Below are 21,805 nucleotides of genomic sequence, written 5' to 3'. Positions count from 1 at the left end.
AGCCTTAGTTAGCGTTCGGAGCAGATTGTGGATATTATTTAAAAATCATCACAGTAAATGTTAGATAAACATTTTAATTAACGTTAGGAAAAGGTCATGGTAAGGGCTGGATGAATACTGCACTTAGTGTTGGGAAAAGATCGTGAACAGGGCTAAAATAAGAAACCGACTTTTTGTTCACATTACAAAAATAAGAAAGAAGAAAAAAAAAACTTGATGAAACCATAATCCAGACTTTAATACTTTATTCAGTGACTGATACAGTCTGTGGGTTCATAGGGTGGATTCGTCGCCCCCTGTTGGTCAGAATTAGAATTGTAACATTACATAGAAACACTTTCAAGTCATGTGACTCCAGTCGCTGATGTGGCTGAAGACTATTTTCTTTGCATATTTACATGTTTGTTGTCAAAAGTGGAATCGACAGAAGACGCTGCTTTGTAAAAAGATGAAACAAAACCAAAAAATGACGTAAAAGACAAAACAGATGCAACATAATGTGAAGAAAACTGTGAAAACACGTCACGTGACCATCTCCTGCGTCTTTTGTTCTTATTTTACCTCAGAGACCTCTAGTGGTAGAAACGACAAACTGTGCGTTCGAGAATTTCCGTAGATCAAACTCAAATTCTCTGCTATAACAATCAATTAGTCTATAGTAATCAATTAATAATCAATAAAGACAAAGTACTTTCATAAATTAGATCTGATGACTGTCGGAAGTTTTTACACCATTAAACAAACAACACTTTTAAAAACAACAACTTAAAACACTGTCATCCTTTGTGGCTTTAACCTAAACAGTTTTTGGTCCAACTGTGGGCGGAGTCAGGACATCCAAGCCCCTCCCCCTGAAGGACAGAGGTAGAACATCTGGAGGATCTTCCAGAACCAGCTCAGTGGGAAGAACGTGGAAGCTGAGCCTTGTAGTAAATACATTCACGAAGACGATTGTCAGGAGGCGGGTCCCTGTAGGCGGCCAGGTTGATCTCCTCGTACTAGGGGTCAAAGGTCAGAGGTCAGAGGTCAGGTCCAGCACGTGAAACTACAAACACATTCTCTGAATTTAGCTTTACATTCAGCAGCAGGCAGCTGTAGCATCAGGTCAAATTAGCATTAGCATGGAGGAAGTGCTAATGTTAGCATTAACTCATATAGAGGGTCTGCACGAGACGTCACCGCGGTTCCGCCCACTGAGAGGAAGAAAGAGGGAGATGAGTGACAGCGTTGGCTTCAATACTGTCTAAACCAGGGGTGTCAAACATGTGGCCCGGGGACCAAATGGGGCCCACCAAAGGGTCCAGTTCATGAAGAAAATATAAAAATGAAATAAACACAAATGAAGAAAACAATGAACAAAATGCACAAAAATGAAGAAAAAATAAATATTGAACGAAATTAAGAAAAATGAATATAAAAACACAATGAAGAAAAATGAAAATGAAGAAAAGATAAAAACAAAATGAACAAAAATGAAGATAAAACAAAATGAAGAAAATAATGAACAAAATGAACAAAAATGAAAATATAAAAACAAAATGAACAAAATGAAGAAAAACGAATAAAATGTGAAAACAAAATGAAGAAAAATGACGAAAACAATGAACAAAATGAACAAAAATGAATAAAATATAAAAACAAAATGAAGAAAAATGAAGAAAATAATAAACAAAATGAAGGGGGGGGGGGGGGGGGGGGGTGGGGGCAGATCTCTCTTGGTGGAGGTCTGCGCTCTCCCAGTGCTTTTCTTGTTATTATTTTACTGGTCCGGTCCATTTCAGATCAAATTTCGGTGAATGTGGAACTGAACTAAAATGAGTTTGACACCTCTGCTCTATTGGACTGTATGGTCTGTAAGCTAATGCTAATGCTAATTAGCGCTACAACTGTATGCATTAATATTTATCAGTATCTGGTGTTTGACTCGACTCTTACTTCATGTCGTTTGAGTTAGCATTAGCATCTTAGTTCCACCTATCCCTTTTTTCTGGTCCAAATATGGTTTATTGACGCTTTATTATTAGAAATTTAAAAAAAGATGGCAGACTCAGTGCTTCAGCGCTGTCATGATGATGTCATGGTGGTTATATTTGCTGAACTTTCTGGAAACTAAAGCCTTTTGTGATTTCCCTCAAACCTCTAAAAACCAGTAGGAGTTGAACTATTTTCAGCCATAAAATCATCATTTTTAGGGGTTTTCATGACAACAAAAGACTCCCGTAATTCGGTTTACGGCTAAAACCTGTTTTGTCCGATGACACACAGTGACTCAGCAGGTTTCCAAACATCTGATACTGTCATCATGTGGCAGCTGGTGTCAGACTCCAACCACAAGGTGAAAGGTCAGAGGGGTTTACACCAAACTGGACGTTTCAAAGAAATTCCTCAAAACACCAACGGAAAGTGAAACCTGAGTTTTTTGGGGTTTTTTGCGACAAAAACTAAAATGAAGGGATGTTTCCAAAGTGTAGAAACTGCTGAGGATGTGTCTCATGATGAAGCAAAAACATTCACTGTTATTTTTGTTTTTTTGTAGAAGAAAATGATGCAACTTCCTGTACATGAATTCTGTGGAAACGTCTCATGACTAACATCAGATGACATTATCGTTAGACGTCCTGTTTTTGTAGAATTAATGAGGAATTCAGTCAGAATGAAAACTAATATCAACTCCAGTCTGTTTGTTCACTGTCACATGGATTTTGTCCTGAAAAAAACCTGAAAAACTGTTATTTAATGACTGGGTTGGTTAGTAACAGGTTATGAATGACCAATAATTAGAAGCAACTTTGACTCTAACGCAACAAGACAAAAATAGAAAAAGAACGCAATAATACAAAAATGGAAAAGACAAAAATATAAACGCAACTATATGAGCACATGAAAGATGCATGAAGATGAAAATGTAAAAAACTCAACAAGACAAAAATATAAAAAGAATGCAAACACAGAAAAATGGAAAAGACAAAAATATAAAAAGAACGCAAAAATATGAAAATGTAAGACACAAGAAGATGAAAATGAAAAAATGAAAAAAAAAAATTATATATATAAAAAGAACACAACAATATGAACACGTAAAAGATGCAAGAAGATGAAAACAGAAATCTCAACAAAACAAAAATAGAAAAAGAATGCAACAATATAAAAAACTGAGAAGACAAAAATATAAAAAGAACACAACAATGTAAACATGTAAAAGACGCAAGAAGATGAAAATGTAAAAAATGCAACAAGACAAAAATATAACAAGAACGCAACAATATGAATATGTAAAAGACACAAGAAGATGAAATCATAAAAAACACACAACAAAAATACACAAGAACGCAACAATACAAAAATGGAAAAGACAAAAATATAAACCCAACAATATGAACACGTAAAAGAAGCAAGAAGATGAAAACGTTAAAAACACAAGACAAAAACGTAAATGATGCAACAAGATGAAAACATAAAAGACACAATGATACAAAAATGTAAACAATGCCAATTTTTCCCATCTTGTTGACTGTAACTCTGTTACAATGTTTACTTTTGTCCTCAGCTCTGATTGGCTCCTTCTGAACGGCAACAGCAGCTGATTGGTTACATGGTCATTAAAATGCAAAACACTTTGGCTCCTCCCACTTCACAGATCAGATTACTCAGACCTTTATCAGTGAGCAGCTGTGTTCATGCAGCATTAGCATTAGCATTAGCAGCTAAAGCACATTTACCTGTGCGCCATCCAGCGTCTCTGGACTCTGATTGGTCACAGCTGATGGGTGGGAGGTGGACCTCTGTGTCTTCAGACACAATGATTTCAAAACAAAACCTGTAAAAAGAGTCAGTTAGCCAGTTAGCAAGTCCTTAGCGCAGGTCACTTTTAGCTAAATGCTAACATGTTTCCATCCACTTTTTTTTTTTACACATATTATATAACTCAGCTTAATGAGATTTAATTTTTTACATTTGACAGAAACATGAAGGATAATTTTAAGTGTAAAGTATTTAACAAAATGGCCGCCACAGTTTTTCCATTGGAGAAAACTATTGATTCCACTAAATTCTATCATTTGATCTATTATTTTTACCTTACAAGTCTGTTTGTTTGTAGATTTGCTACAAATATGTCACAGTTCGTCAAATCATGCCAAAACTATGACTTTTTTAATGACAAAAACAGATTCTTCTGACATAGTAACGGCTGTAGAGCGCTACGTTTATTATAAATTATTGAATATTTACTGGTTTAAGATGTTATTGCAGACTAAACGGTAATAAATACTGTTCCTGTTCTCCAAATTCAGCTTTTGTATATTTAGAATTCTGTAAATTTGATGAAAAAACAAATGTGTGAGTTCACAGTTCAAGAGGATAAAATACTATGATGTCATCACCTGTTACAACCACGATGAGGACGGCGTTGAGGCCCAATGAGGGCCATATGACCCACTGAGTCCAGCTCTGGTCCTGGTCCTGGGGGTCCGTGTATGTGTTGTTTGGGGGTGGAGTTGAATCAGATTTGACTAAAGACAAACACAAACATTAACCAGTTCATAGACTTGTACAGTTTAAACGTTAGCTTAGGACTGCTAATGCTAATCGCCACATTCATTCAGACGACAAATCATTAAATGTTCAGCGTTATTATTTTTTTTTTTTTATGTCGGAGTCAAACAATCTTTTCCTTTTTCCCTTTTGTTTCTGTCATTCTTCAATTGCCAAATGTTTTAAGACACAAAAACCAAACTGAATTTCTCAGGATCAAAATTCAAACATGCACACTGCAAAACTGAGCATTATTGTTACGACACAGATAGTGCACTTCTGTCTGTGATATGTGTATTCTGATTATGAAATGGACAAAGTTTATTTTGTTTTTGATATGTGCACCATTACTGCTATGAAAAGGACAGAGTTTATTTTTGTTTTTTAATATGTGTATTTTTTTAATTAAATGGACAGAGTTTATTTTAATGTAAAATGCTGCTGCAAAATGAACAGTCTATCCTTGATATGTTCAGCAATTTAGTGTTTTATGCACAGTCAGAATTTAGTCTGAAATGTGAGGATTTTTCAGTTACTTATGGAATCTGACAGAGGAATTTAGGGCAGGTGATGGACGGGGTAAGGAGGCGGGACATTATGAGTTAAACTTCACCCCGCTCCGTTTCAAATGGTTGACTTTCTTGATTTTAATGTAATAATCAAAATAAACAAAATATTATCTTTAGGGTGTGTTGGATGTTCTGTATTATCAACCAAATACACTACGATTAGACAATAATGACTATTTTGTATTTTTTTAAAGTGATCAAATATTAAAGTATGTTTTGTGTGCTGTAACCAAACTGCGTATGTGCAGGGTGTGTCAGCGATGACACGTCAGGTTTTAAAGAGTTCATTCATGAATGTTCACAGGATTTACAAAATTAACTTTAAAATTTTAAAATAATCATTTATAGAATCTAGTTTGTTCATTTGAACCAACGATGTGAAACAAATGTATTCTGTTTACTTTCAGGTCAAACATGCTCGTGTCTCCACTGGCCTTGGTTTGTGAAGAACTCTGCCACACCCCCTTAAGACTGTGGAATGAGTCTCGGTCCACAGACCTCTTTAACACCGGAGTGTAGAAACAACACTCAAACAAACACTCAACAGTTCAGCTGTAGAACATGAACGGTACATGATGTGTGGTGAGTGGTACTGACCGAGTTTCAGGCGGTAGGTGGTATTACACCACACCGTGGGCCCCTCTTGTTTCTGTCCACAGCAGTAAGTCCTCAGGTCCTGGTGACTGATGTTTAGGATCTGAAGTTTGTTTCCCTGGATTAAGAATTTGTTGACGTGAGGGAAGACGTAGTACTGGACATGCTTGCCTTCAACGTCCATGTTGCGGCTGATCCAGCTTTGAATCCCACTGTGGACTTTCATAAACCAGTGAGTTTTATCAACGTCCACAGAGCAGTTCAACGTGATGTTTTGACCCAGTTCCACCTCATAGTCCACAACCGGTGCCTTAGCCTCAGCACAAACCAGAACCACCAGGACCGTCCACAGATTCATGTCTAAATTCCGTTCCAGACCAGTTCAACGATGAACCCAAACGGCTTCGTCTTCTTCGTCTTCACTGGGGCATAAATGCACTGAACTTCCTGTTTCTTGAGGTCAATTTGTCAAACGTGGAGAGAAATCATCAAACCACAAACACTGAGGAACTCACATCAGACACTGAACAGGCAGGAAGTGAAACCAGACAAAAAAAGAATATCTTACAGTCTCAGATTGTTTTCAGAGTTTGACTTTCTGGAAGATCATATTAACTATATCGTTCTAATAAAGACTGGATCGAGTTGAAAAGCTCCACGTTTTTCTTCTGGACATGATTGAAAGTTGATGTTGTAATGATCTACAAAGCCTCGAGTCTGTTCTGTACATATGTAACAGCACACGGTAAACCCCACCCCCTTTCTTCTACTGACTGACAGCTCACCTTCAGCCTGTACTTTAGAACATACTAGGTACATGCAGATGTCCATCACAGATCCTCCATGGAGTTCCACCTGGAGCAGTGTCAGGACACCTGTGGTTACATCTTACTTGGATTTAACATTTTGGATGAAATCCCAAACAGTTTAAGATGTGTCCACGGTTTAAAGTGTAATTATGTGTAAGATGTGATATTTAAGGAGAGAATGTCGCAAAATCTGACACAAACATTTACCTGGATACAAGGATAAGCGGATGAAATGTCGGTGGCCAACATCAAGGTCACAGAGACGTAACTCTTTACAACTCAGTGAAATGCCGAAACAGTTTACGATTTAAGGAAAATACAAACATAAACAAGAAAAGCACTCGGAGAGCGCAGACCTCTGCCAAAACAGATCTGCCCCCCCGATCACCATCAAAATTTAATCATTACTTCCTTGTGCCAGCGTCAACATTTCCTGAAAATTTCATGAAAATCTGTCCATAACCTTTTGAGTTATCCTGCTAACAAACAAACAAACACACAAAGCAAAGTGATGACAATACCTCCTGGCGGAGGTAATCAGTCAGAGGGTTAGCTACAAATAAGTCAGTAAATATCATTAGCTCCAGTTAAATCATTAGCTAATGTTTGCTGCTGTTAGCTCATAACATAATGTTAATTGCAGTTAACTTTCTATATAAAATTAGCTGTTGTTAGTTCAGTGGTTAATTTATCTGGAGTGCACTCATTAGCTAATGTTAGCTTCTTTTATCTCACTGCATGTAACCTGTTAATGTGCTAGCTAAGGTCTGCTGACTAAGGTAATTATTTGCAGTTAAACCACTATATAATTTTAGCTAGGTAAACTTAGTACGTAACAGACTGCTGTGAGTTCACTAGTCATACTAACTGTGCTAATTCACGAGCTATTGTCAGTTACAGTTAAACTGCTAGCTAATGTTAGCTTCAGTTAACTCCTATGTTAAAGTTATATGCAATAATTAGACTAGCTGTTAGCTGTAGTTAGCTAACAGTTGGCTAATGTTAGTAAAATGTCAGATCTGTAAAAAAAAAAAAAAAAAAATTATTTGATTAAAATAATTTTAAAGGAGCTGCACCTTTTTTACATTAGAAGAAAGAAGTAACAGGGGTCAAATATTGACCAATCAGAACATCCGATTGTGTGTTTTGTTTCTGTTCCTCTGATATTCCAGACAGAATTTAATTTTCCAGATTTTTCTACTTCTGTTCGAGCCAATGGAAGAACAGAGGCGGAGCCGACTAAGTGCTGTTACTGGGCAGACTTTATCAAAGCGGTCCAATCAGCAGACCGGACTCAAAGTGGACTAAGCATCTTCATTAGAGACCAGGGTCAGATCACACCCTCTGATCTGCTCACATCAGCCACATTAGAGTCATGTTCAGCTGCTCACTGTTATTATTTGAGGCCAATGTTAAATGTTTTTCTTCAGAATTTTCTCAGTTTCATTAGTTTAATGTCCACAAAAAATATCATACAGCCAAACATTCACCAAACGCCTCATAATGACATCAGTTAGCTGAAAGACCACACATCTGGTTTACTCTGGGCCCAGTAACATGCCCTGTGGTACCCCAAAATATCACTTTAAAATTCATACAAATGAAAGTGAACTTCAGCAAAAAGAAAATGGCATCTACATCCAAACTAGATTCACTAACAAAGGCCAGAAAAGGTTTGGGCATCGTTTCAAAGAGCGTAATTATGAACATACTGATCGCTAACAGCTAGCATAGAGCACCATTTTCAGGCTGTTTGCTTTTTGATACGAGTGCGAGGACATGGAATGATTGTGGGTTTTGTCCAAACCAAGGTTATTATCGTTAATGAGAACTAGAATTGAAAAAACATTTTTGTCAACTGAAATAAATAAAAACTATAATTAAAAGAAAAAACGATAACAAACTGTATTGTGTGTTTGTAAAACTAACTAAAACGTATAAAAATTATGGATAAAATTCCCTTCGTTTTCGTCTTTGTCAACGTCAGATTGATACAAAAGCGATTTATTTCCCTCCTGCAATTTTAGCTAGCAGCACCATATGACACTTCACGGTCCGTCACTTGTGTTCACTTGTGGTTTCCAGTCGTCTTCTGGTCCCCACTCTACCTGGAAACATGGAGACTAAAGCAGCAGAGTCCTGTCTGGGATTGATTTGAATACGACCACAGAGAAGAAGAGAAAAGAGACCACTGAACTAAAATTAATACTAAAACTAAACTAAAACTAAGCATTTAGGAGGAAATGAAAACTAATAAAAACTAGCAAACCTGCTCTAAAAAGTAATTAAAACTGAATTAGAGAAAAAAAGTTAAAACTAAATAAAGCTAAACTATAATGAAGAATCCAAAACTATTAGAACTTTGGTCCAAACAGCTTCACTGATGCATCTGAAAACATTTGATGAATGTTGGATGAATTTGGAACTGAACGAGCAGAGGAAACGTTAGATCAATATCCACGATCAGTCAGAAGGAACCGAAGGACGTCAGTTACACCTTTGTACAGTTTTAGTTCTTCCTCAGCTCCAACCGCAGAACCTTCTAAAACTCCACAGGTCATGATCATGAGTCTAATGTGATGGCGTGGCTCCACCTACTGGTCGTTTCTAAAAAACACACACAGTACAACAGCAGCTTTTATGAAGTTTTACTTGTCGAACAAACTGACACCTGCAGTTGCAGCATTCACAAACACACTGTTCTAGTCACTTCAAACAATTCTGTAACTACATTAAACTAGAGATGTCCCTTCATTTAGGATATAAATGAAATACAAGTGATAAACTACAGTTTCCAATAATCAACCATTAACATGATGCAGTAAAAAGCCACAAGCAGAACAGACAGAAGTAGAAAAAAGGTCTACGTCTACAAAGTGCACGAGGAGTTCTGATGGTTTACAGACGACGGTCAGGAAATTGGACATTCTTACTTCTATTTTGTTCTAGAAGATATCAACATGATTTTAAGACACATGAAGCATCAAAATTCACGAGTATGTTTTTTTATTTTTTGGGGGAGGGGTACTGCAGTATTGATTATTGAATAACCAGCTTCATTTGTCCTGAGCTTTCTACCAGACAGGGATGCATTTGGATTTATTGATGTACATCCTGTCTGTGACATTAGAAAATCTTAAACTACAGACTAAGGCACGTTCTTAAATCATTTACAGATTTCTGGGATTTAAAGAAAATAAACACTACATTAAGTTACAGTCACTAACAGCGCTGATATGACCTAGCAGCTAGCGCTATTAATTCCACTGTTTTTTCAATTTTATGAGATATTTTTATTTTTAGTTTCAATGTCAGAGTCTGTTTCGTGCTTGGAGCTAGTTACTTGTTGATGCTAACTAACTCTGTTTATCTGTTTATAAGGACAGTTTCCTACAACACCTTCAGCTTTGCTAATTTTGAAAAACAGGATTATTTTTATAAATAGTTTGAACTTAAAATACTTAATCAGAACAGTAAACATTAGCTAATGAGGTAATACTAGTTAAACTCTATGCTTTTCTACTGAACAAGCTAGCTTTATTTTCTGTTTAGCGTCATTATGTAAATCTGTTTTATGCAGAAAGCGTATCCATTTTTTAACTTTGACAACGCCGTTCCTTTGAATTCAGTCATTACAAACAGATTATACAATAACTTTTCCTTCTGCAGATTAACATAAGATCAAACAACTGGTGTCCTAACAGTAGTTAAAAACAATTTCGAGCTAAGTGCAGATATTAGTTAATGATCGAATAGTAGCTAATGTTAGTCAGCAAGCTAACAGCGGCTAACGTGTAAGACTGCCACTGTTTCAGAGGATTACGTTTTTGGTCTTTTTTTTTTTTTATCAGAATGACTGATATCTGTCAACATGAGCTAGTGAGGTTATATTTTTTCTGCTGGACAAGCCATGTTTGGTGCAGAAAGCCTATCCTTTTTTGATTTTAGCCAACTCTGTTTCTGCTGAATTCAATCATTATAAGCAAATTATACAATTTTTTTTTGTGCAAACATAAATCTGAGGTTTTCTTTCGCAGATTAGACAAGATATATTCAAACAACCAAATCAGCTAACATTAGCTAGGGAGCTAACAGTAGTTAATGTTAGCCAGCTACCACCTGTAAAAACGCAGTTGTTTCAGGGGGAGTTCAAACATGGAAACATTAAATATTTTAAATCCAAATACCCTTCAAAACCCTTATTATCCTGAGCATTGCATGCTTACAGTAACATGCACTTATTAGTGCTAAACAAAACATTTTAACATTGAATTCTTTTACTGAACCTCGTTTAAAGAGTTTACAAAATAAATTAGGACCAAAATAATCTTCATGTTCCTTCTGAACTGTTTGACATACAGAGTTGTTCTGCAGCACAGCGTTAGTGTTAGTGTTTGGATCATCAGTCACAGTCGTGGTTTTAGTGTTTTCAGTCGTTTGTACGTTAATGAACAATAAGGTGCCATTTTAGTTTCAGTCCATGTCCACGCCCATGTTTCAATAACTGAATGAAACATGAACAGATGACTGGCACTGATGTGAGATGAAAGTAGTGACGTGTTGTTATCGGTCAACGTAGACGAAAAAACCTCAAACTAATATTCCAGGTTGTTCGGTCAAGTACGTGGTGTAACAGTTCAACCAGACCACTGTGAGGTTATTGTTGTTTTTTTGAGTAGATGGCGATGAAAATAACAACAAAACATGACGGGAAAGACGTAAAAAAAATAAATAAATAAAAAATTTTAAAAAATAAAAATCGAGTGTTGTATTAGGTGGACAAAAAAGACAGAAACACTGAAAATAATCAACTGTAAAAAAAATGCACTGAAAATCTGAGGAAATTCTGTAAAGTCATGTAGATCTGGATGAAGACGTAAAAACAGTGCGACAGCAGAACAGATCAATTCAGAAAAATAAATAAAAAAATAAATAGAGACAAATTTACATCAAATGAAAAAAAAAACAAATACTTCAAATACCGGAGACATTGTAGTGTGTGAACGGGTCTGAACCATGAAACCACGGCGCGGACGCCGACATCCGCCACTGGAGTCGACAAAAACAAACCTGGAATGACAGTAAAAAAGTCAGTTCTGTCTTACACCTGTTCGGCACCGATGCAATAAATAAACAACACAAATCTGAACACGTCAACGCCGCTGTGAATTGGAAGTGTAGTCGAGGTGGTGTTGGAGTCTGGGTCGTCATTGTGTTTCCAGCTCAGTGCCTGAAGTTTTTCTACAGATAAATGTGGAAATGGAAGAGCAGCAGTGGTTCCTTCTCTACTGTGGGCGGGACTCCTAAAGTGTTTTCTAATTGGTTGAACTGAATCTGAACTGGTTGTTTTCGCGGTGGTTCAGTTCTAAGTTTCCACACTGGGTGGTTCTGGTGTGGATGCACAGATCTGTTCATGTTTAAACCGTCTGTTCAGTTACAAACACAGCAACAGCAGCAGTGGGAGGTGGAGGAGGAGGTGTGGAGACGCCACCGAGCTGCCGCCTGACGGTCCAGATGACCCCACTCCAGGTCCAGATGACCCCACTCCAGGTCCAGATGACCCCACTCCGGACCCAGAGGATCCGGATTCAGGAGATCCACGTTTACCTGGAACAAAACGAAACACAACTAGACCCTCTGTGGTTTTCACATTCTGTGACAACAGAATGAAAGAATATGAATGTTTTTACCAGATATTTCCCTCCTTTGTCTCTTTCCACATTAAATTCATCTGTAGAAACTTACAATATCAAACGCCGATCCTGTGTCATATCGATTTCAGCTCATTTGGTTTTTACATTTTACCCATAATCCAGTAGTTTCCAACCTTTTTAGTCTTGTGACTTCATTTTAACGTCACAAATTTCTGGTGACCCCAGACATTCAAAATGGAGACTTTTTTTTTCTAAAACGTCTGCATGTTTGATCATGTAATAGTTTGCTTTACAATGTTGCAGATAAACGTTAATTTCAGAGGACATTTAGTCTGTATAATGTCTATTATTGTAGACAGAGGCAGTAAATCCAGGTGTCGATTACTGCACAAAGGCTCAGGATATGTACAGTCAGTCCAGCTGTGATTTACAAGGAGGACAATTAATACTGAACAAACAAGAACTGAAACTATGAATTATGAAAGAGCTGCAGCATCTGAAACTGACCACAATGAACATTTGACAGATAAACAGAACCACAGTGCTGCAGTTTCACACTCACAGTTTCTCATGTCTTTTAAGTATTGAGACTGTCTCTGTCAACTCACCATATATTTTTTATTGGCAAGTTTTTTTTTATTTTTATCAATTACTAAAAATTTCAGGTGACCCCAAAGTTGAAAAACACTGCCATAAACATTATTTGTGGCCACACTTCATTACAGATCAATTTAAATGATCATTTTTGGTTTGTACATGTATATATTTGTTCAGTTTATTTTGTTAAATTCAGAGAATAAGAATGTTTTTACTAAATATTTACCTCAGTCATGTCTTTCAATGTTAAGGGGTACCTGCAGTGAATTTTCATTGCTAGCAAAAGATAAGATAAGATATGCCTTTATTAGTCCCACAGGGGGAAATTTCAGATCACATATAATCCTAGTGATTCCATGAGTTTACTTATATTACATCCCGTTGTTAGAATGCACGAGTATTACCTTACCCCTACCCTTTGAAATGGAACTGCAAGCCTCCACCTGAGGCAGGACCTCCTCCCCGACCTGGAGTGGGCACTCTACCTTTTTCTGGTGGAAAGACGCTACCGGCCAATTAGATCCTGCATCACCAGACGACTGAACAGTTTCTTTCCCAGAGTTCCAGCTACACTGACCTCTGCACTGAGAGGCCAGACAATGAAACTACAACTACGTGCAATTATATTTCTTTATTTTGAACTTATTAATTTAAATATGCAAGTTTTTCTTCTTTTTAGATTTTTTGTGAGACCAAATCTTAAAATCAATTGCTTTGTGTACGTATTGTTTTATCAGTATCATTTTGGAGGTGCTCCCAAATTTTATTGTATGTGAAATACGATAAAGTCTTATCCTACTTATAAACACTAGCAATTTGACTTAGCATTTTTGGTTGGCACATTTATATTTCTGTTCAGTGTATTTTCCCATGATGCACCTGTTGTTGTCTCCTGTCCTCCTTTGTCTTTCATATTTGTGGTCCACCTAGCGGTCCTTGGCCCGTCCTGACCTGATGTTACTTTTGGACCAAATCCTGATCCACCCACATGGTTTGAACTGATCGTTGGTGCTAAATTTATCCTTTTTTTTCTGCTTTATTTCATGTTTCATTTAATGATGGTCGTCACTCACTGGTCACGTTGAGTCTGACGTTCTGCTGAAACCCCTCAGGTATGATGTGACACTCGAACAGACCGGCGTCCGACCCATCCACCTTCATCAGGACTAACGAAAAGTTCCCATCCTTGTATTGGTGTGGGAAGGACTGGGTTCGGTTCCGGTAGCCTGGACTCTGATTTCGCGGGTCCATCTTGTCGTTTTGGATGGTCAGCACCTGGTTGTCATGTTTGTCTTTCCAGTAAATGGACACATCAGACGGTGGAGGTCCGCCGGGGTAAGTACAGGGCAGGACGGCGTCGGCTCCTTCAGAAACATGGACGGACCTCTGAGCCGACGCTGGAGATGATCAAAGACAGAGAGAAAACACATGACTGTTACAACCTGAAGGTGAAACATATTTACAAAGGACACTGGAGTCAAAAGAGTATAATTCAAAAGAACATGTTTGACTGTATTTGATTTATTTTGTTTCGTTGGTTTGTTTTCATCGGTTTACTTCTTTTCCCTGTTGAAAACAAGCTGCTTTTAATTAAGCAGAATTAAAACCCCTTTAGAACCCTGTGCCCAAAGTAACAAAAGAAACGACCAGAGTGGACCGGCAAACTAAACATAAGGACAGTGCGCTGGACAGGCCGACCCTATACTGGGCCGTAGGAGCTGCCAGCGCAGTGCTACCCTATCAAAAAATAAACCACAAAATAAGTCCTAACAAAAGAAAAAGCGAAAACAGGACGTCTGGATCCACCTGGCCAAACGAAAAAGAAAAGCCAACAAAAGACAAACAAAAAGCTACGCTGGCATACAGCAACCTGCATGAGTGGAGGGGAGCGGAGTGGATGCATGCCTCGACCTGTGTGCTATGGACGCCAGCATCGCTGGAGGAGGGGAGAGGGAGAGAGAGAGAGAGAGACAGCGAGAGAGACAGCAAGAGAGAGAGAGAGAGAGACAGCCGCCCCACAGGTGCTCGACTACATAGTACCAGTGGCGCCAAACCAATTTCCATACTTTCCGGACTATAAGCCGCTACTTTTTTCTCATTTTGAACCCTGCGGGTTATACAGTGATGCAGCTCCAGTATAGATTTAAACAGGCTAACGGCCTCCAGGGGGCGCTCTAGCAGGAAGCACAAAAGTGAGACAGACAGGAGGAAGAGGTGATGAAGAGGAGGAGAAGTTTTAATCTGAACTTTTAACAAGAAGTTTGTGTGTCATGCACAAACCCTCGTCATGGAAAACACACGAAGAAATGCATATGATGCAGCTTTTAAGTTAAAAGCAATTGATGTGTCTGTAAAGAAGGAAATAGAGCTGCAGCACCGAAGTGCCATTGAGCAATAACAGAGGAGAGACTGAGAAGGAGTGTGACGGAGCCTTTGAGGCTGTTCAGCTGAAGAACACTGAAGACGACTGCAGTGGTTTAATGAGCAGAAGGAAGATGAAGATACAGATCAGTGACTTTTCTGGGTTTTTGAACCAGCCTGTTCCTGTCGTTTTACTGCCGTGTAACAGCCACTGTTTGGAAAAAAGCAGTTGAGGTATGTAAATAAATATTTAAATCATCTTTCTGTGTAAATATCTCATGTCACAGCGTGGACACCTGCGGCTTATAGTCAGGTGTGACTTATAGCCTGGAAAGTACGGTAAGTTTAAACATAAAAAATGGGAGAAATACGACAAAGACTAGAAAAAATAGTGCACAGCACCTAAGAATGATTTACACTGAAAAATGTAAAGTACAATGTAATGTAGAGAGAAATTCACTTAGAAGTTGACCCAGAAAAAGTTGAAGGTATTTAATGGTTAAAAAACTGAAACCAGTGACTGTTCTGTGGATGGATTCATAGTTTATAGTGATTTGCCAGTGGTTTTCACAGATTTGCTGCTTTTTCTTTGTTGAATCTGACTGAAAACTAACTGATGAATGTGTCTACTCACCTTCATCTGCTGTGAGGACCAGAACCAGAACCAGGATCAGAACCAGATCCAGAACGGTGCATGTTCGGACTCTGTGGATAAAGCAGCCAAAGACAGGGTTTAATCTCACATCTATCCAAGGTCAAAGGTCACATCCAACCAGATTAGCAACAGTTCTGAAACTCTGAACAAAGACATTTATCTGATGGGAGGGTTAATATTAACTCACAGTCAACACGTCCAGTCTTTGAGTCTATTTACACACAATCTGTAAGTGATTGAAACTGAAAGTGATTCACATTCATGTGAAAACAAACCTGATTAACCTTCATGCATCACTATGAATGTCAAACTGGAATTTAAAGGGTTAAAATCCTAATAATCATTTAATATCTGATAGTTTGGACCAGATCAAATATACATATTCTGTATAGTATTCATATAATTGATTTGCTTTTTTCACATTATAATTTTGTAAATTGTCTTATTTGTTATTGTTCATTTTGTTGATTATTTTGTTCATTTTTCTACATTTATTTTATTATTTATTCTCCAATTGTGTACAGTTTCAGGCTTATTGTTTTCTTCTTATTAATTCTTTTGTCCATGTTTTGTTCATTTCTAACTAAATGTGTAAAATCCTTCTTATTATTGAATGTTTGCTATGACGCAGTTTATAGGAGTTTTATTTTAGGTAGACGGTGACGAATGAAGATTAATGAAGGAAAGATAAAACCAGAGGAAATAGAACTCAGGGTTAATGTTAATACAGGAGCAAAAACGTGGGGAAAAAAAAAGAGTAAAAAACAAACCAACTGATCAAACACTAGTTGATCCATTGAAGCTTGCTAACTAGCTAGCAGGCTAATTGCTAACAAAAATAAACACCAAACCGGATGCAGTCAAAACCATTTTTTACATTTGTTTGTGCCGTGATTGAGCCGTTTAACACGTCTGTACCGGAACTGAACAGACCCAGAGTCAAAATATGGGGTTTTTTTTGGGTTGGGTTATTTATTGTTAGCTACTGCTAACCTAACGCGGCTAACGGGGCTAAGGCCCATGACGCAGCTGCGGTTAGTTTCCGGTTTCAGTTGAGTTTTTATGTCATCGTTGGACTGACCTCAAAAAATGCCGCATCCCGTTCACAGCCACGAAAAACGAACCGGGTTTAGCACGATTATGGCTCAGGATGGGCCTATTGCACAACACCCCAGACTGGACAGACCGGGCTGGACTTCCTTCATCCGGGTCTAGGGGTCCTGATTCCGGGTCCAGGATCATTTATTTACACCCACCTACCCTGTCAGTAATAATCAATAGTAATCCTCATCATCATCATCATCATCGTCATCATCATCATCATCGTCATCATTAGCAGCAGCAGCATCAAAATGAATAAAACAGGATGTATGTATGTATATGTGTGTGTGTGTGTGTGTGTGTGTATATATAAACCTGGAAAACAGAAAAAAGCAAAGCTATCAAAACTAGAGAAAAGAGTGAAATATTCAATAAAATGGAAAAAATTAACTTTATCATCAGCTCCAACCTGATGTTTTTAGATCTCATTGTGATAAGTACAACATTTTACTTCCTGTTAAAAGAGGAACTTTTTCTATTTTTGAACATTTTCTCTGAAATGGGCTTAAAACTGTTCAAAGTCTGGAAAAAAGGAAGTGTTTTTTCTTCTCTTAATGTAAGAATCTGAACGATAATTGAAATTTTCTTGTAAATTTACTGCTTAAATCTTATATATATATATATATATATATATATATATATATATATATATATATATATATGTGTGTGTGCGTGTGTGTGTTTGTGTGTGTAGTTCTGAACCTAACTGAAGTGAGCAACAAATCAAAGTTAGAGTGTCAAAAGGAAGTCTCATCTACTACATAGAGATGAAGACAACTGTTGAATAATTTGACGAAGGTAATGATTGAAAATAGAACAAAGAAAGGGTCCCATGGTGGGGCCCTGAGGAACACCACTTTCAATAAGGAAATAGAATGAGAACCCTGTACAGTAATTTACTATGCATCCTGTTGGGTACATGCAACTTTGAACTATTGAAAAAGTTGTTACAGAGTAATTATAAACACTAGTAAGAGAAAAAGGAGGAAAAAAAACAGCAGAAAATGGAATTACTTGAAAAATATAAGCAAGTCAAAGTCATGTTCTGTCCAGTTCTGCAGCAAACACAGTGAATTACATTCATTACTGGGATCAGGATGTTGAATCACATATCAGAGTATTTTTGATGTATTTATTTTGTGAATTGGTGTAACAATTTGATCACCAGTCCTTGGTTTAAAAGCTAATGGTTTGGATTTGGTTCTACTTCAAACATCTTGGTGGAACTGGAACAGATGGACCAGCAGGACCAGGACCAGGATCTCTGTTGGTGGGCAGGTCCTCCTTGTACTAAAACACAGGGAAAGTCACAATCAGGTGGACAATGGAATGTAGAATTAGCTACATATCGTCGTTAGCATTAGCACAAAGTTTACCTGTACTGTGGCCAGAGTCTGTGCATCAAAGGTCAAAGGTGAACGGAAAGGACAACCTGTTTACAGACAATCAGATGAGTCAGCTAAGGAGTCATCAGCACAAAACCAACAGACATCAGCTAAGAATCTGACATTTATAAGAAAATAATAATACATAAATACAATGAACAAAGACAAATAAAATCGACAAAATAATAAATAAGATGAAGAAAATAGGGTATAGATGTTTTTCTAAAATGTTCAGTTAATTCAATATTTTGTGAAAAAGTCATTTTTTTCTTCAGTTTTCTCTGTTTTGACATAATAGCCTAATAATAATAATAATAATAATAATAACATAAATAAATCACTAAATAGTGAATCACAATTAGAGAGTAAGTAAGGGGAATGGAACTATTGAATAATTTGAGGAATGTAATTATTGAAAATAGGAAAAAAAAAAAAAAAGAAGAAGAAGTGGTCCAGTGGTGGAGCCTTGTGGAACACCACTTTCGATGATTAAATCGACTGAGAACCCTTATAACACCTCCAGTTAAATCAGCAGAAGGAGCAGGTAGTGATCAACCTAATTAAAGACACTTAATGATATCTGTACCTGTAAAAACTATGACGAAGACTAAGCTGAAGCCGATGGAGAAGAATACGACCAGTTTACTGCACATGCTCAGATTCTGACGGACGTTTGATTCAGCTTCATTTGAAGTTGGAGCGATGGGGTGAACAGCAGTGGTCCAGAGGTGCAACAGCCCAAGAAATTATGAAATATAAGAAAAAAAAGAGATTGTGGTTAATTTAAAAAGAAATATATGAAAAATTAATGTACCCCTTCAAATAAAAATACACTTGTATGAAAAAATAGCCTCTAAAAACATCAACTTGTAATAAAAAAGAAATTTGTACAAAGAAATAAAATAAACTTGTATGATTTCTTTTTCAAATAATCTCCTCAAATAAAATAGACTTCTATAAGAAAAAGTCTCTCAAAATAAAACTGAGCAACATCAAAAATTTAATTCAATGTTAGGTTTTAAAATATGTCGGCCCAAAATAAATATTCAAATAAAACAGACAATTACTCATTTAAAAAATACAGTTATAAAAAAAAAAAAAAAAAAATTGATTCAGCTTCATTTGGACTTGGAGTGATGGGGTCAGCTGACAAATGTGGTGGTTCAGAGGTGCAGCAGCCCAAAAAATTATGAAATTTAAGGGGAAAAAAACAGATTGTGATTTAAAGAGGAAAAAAAAGAAAAAAATCTATCTATCTATCTATCTATCTATCTATCTATCTATCTATCTATCTATCTATCTATCTATCTATCTATCTATCTATCTATCTATCTATCTATCTATCTAAAAGTGTACCCCTTAAATAAAAATAAACTTGTATGAAAAAAACTAGCCCCTAAAAACCCCAACTTAATAAAAAATACATTTGTACAAAGAAATAAAATAAACTTGTATGATTTCTTTTTTAAATAATCTCCTCAAATATAAGAAAAGGTGTCTCAAAATAAAACTGAGCAACATTAAAAATTACATTCAGTAAATTAAAATATGTTGCCCCAAAATAAATAAAAAAGACAATTACTAATTTAAAAAAATACATTTATTAAAAAAAAAAAAAAAGTGTTTGAAAATGTAACACTTCAAATGCCTAAAATAGAAAACCCCTTCACTTTTCAAATAAGGCTCATCAAAAATAAAAGAAAGATAGAAACAAAACTTTATCCACCTTTTCAATTAAAGGGGGCGCTGTTTACCCAAAAGGTGTCACGCTTTAAAACTAAGACTAACACAAAAAAATAAAAGCATCGGCTGAAAATGTTGAAGGCCTTCAGCTAACGTGGCTAATGCTAAGGAAGGAACCCACAGGAAGTTATCTGAAAAGTATACACATTAATATAGTTTGCAAAGTGGTTAAATGATCACAGAAGGTTCCAGTGTCTGCTACTGACCGGCTTTCAGGCAGTAGGTGGTATTACACCGCACCGTGGGCCCCTCTGGTTTCTGTCCACAGCAGTAAGTCCTCAGGTCCTGGTGACTGATGTTTAGGATCTGAAGTTTGTTTCCCAGGATTAAGAATTTGTTGACATGAGGGAAGACGGAGTACAGGATATTCTTGCCTTCAATGTCCATGGTGCGGCCAATCAGGCTTTGAATCCCACTGTGGAGTCTAATAAACCAGTTAGTTTTATGAACCTCCACAGAGCAGTTCAAGATGATGTTCTGACCCAGTTCCACCTCATAGTCCACAACCAGTGTCTTAGCCTCAGCACAAACCAGAACCACCAGGACCATCCACAGATTCATGTCCAAGACCAGTTCTAGACCAGTTCAGTAATGAACACCAACAGCTTCTTTATATTCACCAAGACTTCCTGTTTCATAAGGTGCAGATACTACTGACAAAACCACAAATACAGAGGAAGTAGAAGTTATAAATAAGACACAAACAGCAGCGTTTGTCAAACACTGTGATACAGAAACGTTTTTTTTTTACATGGTTCATCCTCATCCTCAACTCATTCTTTAGGTCATACTGTTCTTAAAGGAGTGACATTTGGTTTTTTTTAAACAGAATTCTTCATTTTCCCACATTTCCCTGTGGTCTCCATAAACTGTAAACCAGGACTGTCAAACTCATGTTAGTTCAGTTCCATATTCAGTTAAATTTGATCTGCAGTGGGCCGAACCAGAACAATAAGAACATAATAACCTATAAATAATGACAACTCCCAATTTTTGTCTTTGTTTTAGCGTAAAAAACCCCCATTAAATTATGAAAATACTTACTTTTATAAACTATCCAAAAAATAAAAATAAAAAAAAAACTGAAAAAACTGAAATTTAAATTAAAAAATGTAAGAAAATTTTGTGCAATTTTAACAATATTCTTCCTCCACTTCTCATTAGTCCATGTGCATTCTGGATCAGATCTACAAAGACACTGAACACTGAGGAACAGGAAGAAAAGAGTTCAAACTGGACTGAATTTTCTTTAGACATGTCAGATTGTTCATATTTGTTCAGGTTATTCACATTTTATTGTTACAGGATAGTTTGTAAATGTAAATATTTTCATAATTTAATGTTATTTTTTGCACTAAAACAAAGAAAAAAAAATAAGTTGTTGATTCTAGATTTTTTTTTTTTTTTTTTTTGGCTTAATTCAAGATTTTTTTTACTTAATTGAAGGTTTTTATTTGGCTTAAGTCCAGATTTTTTGCTAAATTTGAGATTTGTTTTGGCTTATTTGAAGATTTTTTTACTCAATAGATTTTTTTTTTGGCTTAATTGAACATTTGTTTTTACTTAATTGAAGATTTTTTTTTTTTTTTTTTTTTGGCTTAATTGAACATTTTTTCCTTAATCCAAGCTAAATTTATTTTTTTTTTGCTTAATTCAATTCAAGACTGTGGAGTTTTTGCACTTGGCAAAAACATCCCAGGGCCTGAACTGGACCCTTTGGCGGCCGTATTTGGCCCCCAGGCCACATGTTTGACACCTGTGCTGTAAATGCTCTGCTTGGCTCTGAATTCTTCATTCATTCATT

The 21,805-nt window shown here is 36.6% G+C and overlaps 2 protein-coding genes across 2 annotated transcripts; both read right to left on the bottom strand.

The window, feature by feature from the left end:
- Positions 1 to 261: 261 nt before the first annotated feature.
- LOC115432706 (uncharacterized) lies at positions 262 to 9,103 on the bottom strand. The gene is made up of 5 exons (XM_030153638.1): positions 9,003 to 9,103; positions 5,700 to 6,149; positions 4,383 to 4,511; positions 3,720 to 3,817; positions 262 to 998 (listed from the first exon to the last, which is right to left on the bottom strand). The coding sequence occupies exons 2-5, from the start codon at positions 6,052 to 6,054 to the stop codon at positions 897 to 899; spliced, it is 684 nt and encodes a 227-aa protein (XP_030009498.1). The 5' UTR covers positions 6,055 to 6,149; positions 9,003 to 9,103; the 3' UTR covers positions 262 to 896.
- Positions 9,104 to 9,520: 417 nt separating this feature from the next.
- LOC115432695 (uncharacterized) lies at positions 9,521 to 17,045 on the bottom strand. The gene is made up of 6 exons (XM_030153611.1): positions 16,854 to 17,045; positions 15,752 to 15,822; positions 13,830 to 14,153; positions 12,080 to 12,112; positions 11,932 to 12,041; positions 9,521 to 11,896 (listed from the first exon to the last, which is right to left on the bottom strand). The coding sequence occupies exons 1-6, from the start codon at positions 17,012 to 17,014 to the stop codon at positions 11,747 to 11,749; spliced, it is 849 nt and encodes a 282-aa protein (XP_030009471.1). The 5' UTR covers positions 17,015 to 17,045; the 3' UTR covers positions 9,521 to 11,746.
- Positions 17,046 to 21,805: the final 4,760 nt, after the last annotated feature.

This window comes from Sphaeramia orbicularis, chromosome 2 (genome assembly GCF_902148855.1).
Source record: "Sphaeramia orbicularis chromosome 2, fSphaOr1.1, whole genome shotgun sequence".
Lineage (NCBI taxonomy): Eukaryota > Metazoa > Chordata > Actinopteri > Kurtiformes > Apogonidae > Sphaeramia > Sphaeramia orbicularis.
Note: the sequence above shows the minus strand (reverse complement) of the source record. Positions and strands in the feature narration are given on the sequence as shown.